General features: G+C 35.6%; 1 protein-coding gene across 1 annotated transcript in view; it reads right to left on the bottom strand.

The window, feature by feature from the left end:
• CSMD1 (CUB and Sushi multiple domains 1) overlaps positions 1-6,000 on the bottom strand; it is a 1,378,384-nt gene that overhangs the window by 57,218 nt on the left and 1,315,166 nt on the right. The window contains exons 52-53 of the mRNA XM_078149151.1: positions 3,817-4,005; positions 1,485-1,658 (exon numbers count right to left, since the gene is read on the bottom strand). Coding sequence (XP_078005277.1) covers positions 1,485-1,658; positions 3,817-4,005 — 363 coding nt within the window. The remainder of the gene's footprint in view (positions 1-1,484; positions 1,659-3,816; positions 4,006-6,000) is intronic.

The raw sequence follows: 6,000 nt of genomic DNA, 5'->3' as shown, positions 1-6,000 counted from the left end.
TCACTTGGGAATGGCTGAATAAGCTGTGGTCTATGATTGTGATGGAATATTATTTTGCTATAAGGAATGACAAGGGGGATGGTTTCAGAAAAACTTGGGAAGATCCATGTGAAACACTGAAAAATGAAGTGTGCAAAACCAGATAGTTGTACTCAGTAACAACAATATTGTCATGATGGTCAGCTGTGAAAGAGTTGGCTATTCTCATCAATATAATGATTTAAGACAATTATGGAGGATTCATGATGAAAATCATGAAAAAAAATTCCCACCTCCAGAAAGAGAACTGATGAACTCTGAGTGCAAACTGAACTATAATTTTCACACTTCTTTTATTTTCCTTGCTTTCTTTTTTAGAATATGCTTAACATGGAAATATATTTTCCATAATTTCATATGTGTAATTGGTAAATCACATGACTTCTTGTTCAGTGGGTATGGGGGTGGTTGAAGGAAGAAAAATAATTTGGTATTTAAAACAAAAGAATATTAAAAATAAATAATAAATTAGGGCAAAAGCCCTGAAAATAAAAATAAACCACTTTCCCCATAGAGACATATTTCTCTACATGACAACTGTCATTTCTTGCTGTCACATGGCACAGAATAAAAACTTTATTAATGACTTTTAATTCAAATTGTAATAAAATGTTTTTTCCCCTCAATAAAAAGACCCCTTATTTTCAGCCACACAAATTTCAAGCATATCTCTAGGAGATATGCTTACAGTTTTCTAACAAGTGTCCATGAATGGATGCACAGTGGACACATAAAAGCAGATGCCAAATAAAATTTTAGCTAGAAGCAGAAGTTTTCTTCAATTTACCAGAGAAGGAACCTCAGTCTGAGAGAAACCCTCATGACTAAAGGTAGAAATTATATATATATATAATATATGTATACATATATATATATTCAATGTGAGATTTTTGTGGGAATAGCAAGTAGTATGATTGAGTGAGTACAACTAATTCTTTGGTTCTTCTACTTTTAACAAAACTTCTGTCCAGTTAAGAAATTTACCCAATTTTTTTTGGGGGGATGGTGGTGGAGAAGTGAGACACCTGTAAAATTAACCTGAATCTTTTCTGCTATGGGTGGCTCTGACACAAGGATTACAGTTCTATTCATGTTAGACTTTACCCTAGGGGACAGAAGTAGGAACAATGGGTAGAAAGTTTGGGCTTAGGGTCAGAAAAAGCTACCCCTCAATTAGTGCTGCCTGCAGGTAGAATAGGCTGCCTCAGGAGGCCTCCCCTTCGCAGAGGTCTTTCAGCAGAGGCCAGCCAAATGGTCGCTTGTTAGGCATGTTCGGAAGGATTTTTTTCCCCCGGAAGGGGAAGCTGAGATGGTTAGCTCCAGCATTCATCACAGTACCTGACACACGGTAAGCACTTAATAAATGCTTGTTGGTTTTACTCGATCACGTACTTTCCAACTCAGATATTTTGTGATTCTGTGAAATAAGTGTAGTACCCTTCTACCTGAACAGTGTGGGAGGGTTCCACTCCAGTGACTGTCTTCTTGGCAGACTCTGGTAGCATTTCCTATGAGAGTTCGGCTCATGGTGCAAGAATAATGAATTATAGATCCATACGTAAATTGTTCTCCTGTAAGGATAGCATTGGCAGGAACACCAGGATGTCCACACGAAATAGCTGGGGGGGGGGGGAGAAGACAAAATCTAATTCCATCACTTCTTTTAAACACCAGTACATTTAAAAAAAAATAACTGGGGGGGGGAAGGAACTCATGACATGTTAATGTAGAATACTGAAAAAATGCTGACATTCCCTTACTGTTCCTTCTAAATTAGCAATATAGATACACTGAGGGTTTCACCCTCTCCTTATATATCTCTAGATTTCACTTTGCACATAAAGATACTGTCATTGAGATTCTTGGATGAATATTATTCGGTGATAAGTGAAGCACAAATTAATATATTTTCTCTTCATTCCTATGCTACTTACTAGGGAATAATTTTTAGGCTTTGCTAGAGAAATATTATATTAGCTAAAAATAGATTTCCTTTCATCTTTAGCAAAGTTGGGAGGCTTAGCTTTAGGACCACCATGCAAGGTATCCCAAAATTCTTAGAGCAGTTTTAAGCTTTAATATTTGGAACATACTATATAGCCGCATTCTTACCTATCAGAAGACTTTTTTTTCCTCTGAGGAATAAGAAGTTGTCCAATTCTGTATCTGATTTTTCCCCTGCTAGAATCTTCTAGAAAGAACCAAGTCATAATCTACAAGGCTATTTTCCCTTCAGATAGATAAGGTGCTACATAGAATTGATACAGTGTATTTTATTCCATATATGATACTCAAAAATGAAAGCCACAATCTACTCAGGAGTCATGGTCCAAAGAGCAAAAATTTTGGAAGCCAGACTACCTCCAAGAGAAATAAATATCACTTTCTTCCTTTCTAATGAGATACCAAATTTGTGTTGACAATGGCCAAAAGTTTATCCCATAGTCACTCATTTACTGCCAACTTGACTAAGCTGCAACTAATTTTGCAGAGACCACTGAAGTAAAGACCAAGAATATTAATTTGGTCACTAGCTGCCCAGGTGGGAAATGAGGCAGAGTTAGATTTAAAGGCTAAAAACCATTAGGCGTCCTCCAAGTCACATAATTTCTTAACCTGTTTTATATTGTTGTTCATTCCTATCTGTGAGAAGGAAGAAAAAACAGATTTTATCTGGGAAAAGTTTTAAAGAGAAACTAATTAGATGAGGATAAGTGAAAGGGTTAAGAAGTAACCATTTCTAGGTAAAGCAAAAGAGAAAAAAAATCATCAGTAATTTATTTCTACTGAAATACACCACAAAATGCTCCTTTGAGGTCTTCACATTCCCTTATTGATAGTAATTTGGACTGTTTAATGGTAGTAAGTTGGTAGGGACTAGTTACCCTAGAAAATGAAAGCCAGTTAAAATATTCCTTTCTAGGGATTTAGAACTCATTAGCTTCATGAAAGAAACTAATAGAATCATCTAAAAAGCCTTAACAGAACTTTCAAAAATCTTTCAAAAGAGAAAAAAAACCAAACCCACCTTTCTCAGTAAAATTCCCCAAGTGTTTATGTGACAGAGACTATAAAGCTAGGAGCAAAGTGAGATACTGACATATTGGATATGTTTGGATTTCCTAATTTCGATCTAAGATTGTACCTACTAGTACATAGATTCAGCCTGTGCCATCTGAGAATAAGTGACACATTTTGGGGAAGTTATCTTACCCTTTCTCAAGGGAAATTAAACTTATAGGTACAATTAGATGTGTGAGCTATCTTTAAGAGCAAGACTGGCAGTCACTTTCAAGCAAAAGCATCCAATACAAATCTAATCTGAAAATACTCTTAACAGCTGAAAGTCTTACAAGAGCAATAATGGATTATGGATTTTCAGAAAATCAATCTATAATGTAATTATCATTCATTACTTTTAGCATGCACACGTGATGCATATTAAGAATCTAATCCTTCAAAGGTTATACTTTTCCCTACCATTTCTGCCTGTCTTTACAAAAAAAAAATGAGGACAACTCTATTTCCTAAATTTCCCATGTTTAAAAATAAACTTGCCTTTGATCTAAAAAGTAATTTACTTTTCCATATTGTCTACAATTCACTGTTATAACATGTTCTTACTAAACTATATATAGTGGACTGGTGTCCTTTTAGGAAGAGTATTAATAGCTTTGTGTTGGAGAAGCTTTATGTTCTGTGACTTTTTTTTGGGGGGGAGGTGTCAGGGCAGCATTTGGCAAAGGGGCATGTGAACACATTTTAATGAGTACTTACATAAACATTTGGGTAATGATCTATCCCATAAACCATTTGCCTTGCAGGTTAAGGCAGAGGAGCCCAGCAAGTAAAAGCCCTTCTTGCAATGGTACATGACACTGATCCCATACTTGAAGCTTTCAGGGTAATTTTGTTGCCCATGACGAATGGCATTTTCGACAAAGCCTGGATCAGAACAGTTCACCACTAGAAAAGAGAACATTTCATTCCTCATTTAGATGTGGCTTTCAACCAGAAACAACCCACTAGAAAAAAAGAAACAAACTACTGAGCACCGCAGGAATTCATAGAACAGTAAATAATAGCAGAGTTGATCATAAAAGTCTGGATTTTACTTATTACCTCTGGCTGTTACTCAAATACACACAAATCTGTGATTTCTTCAATTTTGGGAACCCCTGGTCTGGGAACTCCTTCTGCAGATTTGAAATGCAACACATCTATAATTTAATAGATAGGTCCAGGATGTTTTCTGATACACATACAGTGTCACATAGCTAGAAAGTGTCTAAGGCTGGATTTCAACCCCTGTCTTCCTAATACTAAACTTCCAGCCACATATACAACACTGGCACTAAAGCACACTACCTCTAATCAATTATCCCAAAAAACCCACAATTTTTAAACATTATTATTATTATTATTATTATTACTTATTATGCCAGACATGTGATTTCATTGGAAGTCGTAGTGATAAAACTCCTTCTATCTGTTCAGTACCTGTGTTGCAACTTATAATCCTAGATAATTGCTTTGGTTATTGAAAGGTTTCCACAAGATTATACAGCCAGTATTGATCAGAGGTTGAACTGGAACTCAGGATTTCCTAATTCTAGAATGGCTTTCTATCCACCCTGAAAGTTTTCTATTCAAAATATCATCATAGTGCTCTTGACTTTTAATTTTAAATAAACAGGACAATGTTCTCAAATAAAAAACCACTATATTTTTATAATGTAAGTCTTGGGTTTGATATAAATGAGAATTATTTTTAATTAAATCAGTGCTTCTTTAAAGACTTACATACAATAACAATATTTGGCATACTTTCTGAAAGAAGAATTTAAGTTCCTTGGGAGCAGGAACTTTTACATTTATATGTTTGTGTATTCAATATCAGCCTGATGCCTGGCACAGATTAGGGCCTCAATAAATGCTTGTAGAATAATGAATGACACAGAAATCTTTCATTTTCTGTCTACCAGCATTGAAAGCATTCAATTTTCTATGCTTAAAATGGAACTTCTGGCATAATTTAAAATTAAATTACAGTTAAATTTAAAATTATCATCATGTCCAACCGTACTTAATATACTTGAGTCGACAAATTTAGGTCAGCTGTGGGATGCAAGAAGTTCTCTGTTTGATCTGAATACTTTATAACTCTGATGGCCTTCCCTGGAAATATTTCTATACACAAAGAAAACACCTTGTACTATTTAGTAAAATACTCAATTATAATAAAGAGTGAGTCAGTTGCTTCCCCCAGTGGTACAGTCCTAGATTATAGACAGCTAAATGACTACCCCTCAACCAGCCTTTTAGAAAGTGTAGGTGGGCAAAGGGAAGAGACTGAAAAAATTAACATTTCTGACTAGTAATATAAATAATAGCTAACATATGTATTGCCCTTAAAGTATTGCATAATCTCAAATAAGGAGCTATGGATTTGGGGTCCCAGAGTCAGGTATTCCCTGGAGTCTGAAAGATCTAAGTTCAAATCAAACCTCAGATACTTACTTGCTCTGTGATCTTTGGCAATTCACTTAACTGCTGTCTGCCTCAGTTACCTTAACTGTAAAGTGTGGATAATAACAGTACCTACCTCACAGGTTTGTTATAAAGATCAAATGAGATGATATTTGTAAAGCATTTAGCACAATGCCTGGAACACAGTAAGTGCTTAATAAATGTTCATTTCCCCTCCTTCATTTGATCCTCACAATAATACTATGAAGTTTGGGATAGTATGAAGTAGTGTTGCACATATTTTTATCTCCATTTTATAGATGAGGAAACTGATGCTCAGAGTGTTGGAGGCAGGCTTGGAACCCAAATCTTCCTGACTCCCAAGTCCAGAAACCTACAGAGTATATCATACTGCTGCAAATGTGGGCATGGTCTGGCTTGACAGAAAAGAGCAGAACTTAGAAGGTCGTCATCAAGGACCCAGATGTTACT

Source organism: Phascolarctos cinereus, unplaced genomic scaffold, assembly GCF_003287225.1.
Source record: "Phascolarctos cinereus isolate Bilbo 61053 unplaced genomic scaffold, phaCin_HiC Scaffold_2;HRSCAF=192, whole genome shotgun sequence".
Taxonomy (NCBI): domain Eukaryota; kingdom Metazoa; phylum Chordata; class Mammalia; order Diprotodontia; family Phascolarctidae; genus Phascolarctos; species Phascolarctos cinereus.
Note: the sequence above shows the minus strand (reverse complement) of the source record. Positions and strands in the feature narration are given on the sequence as shown.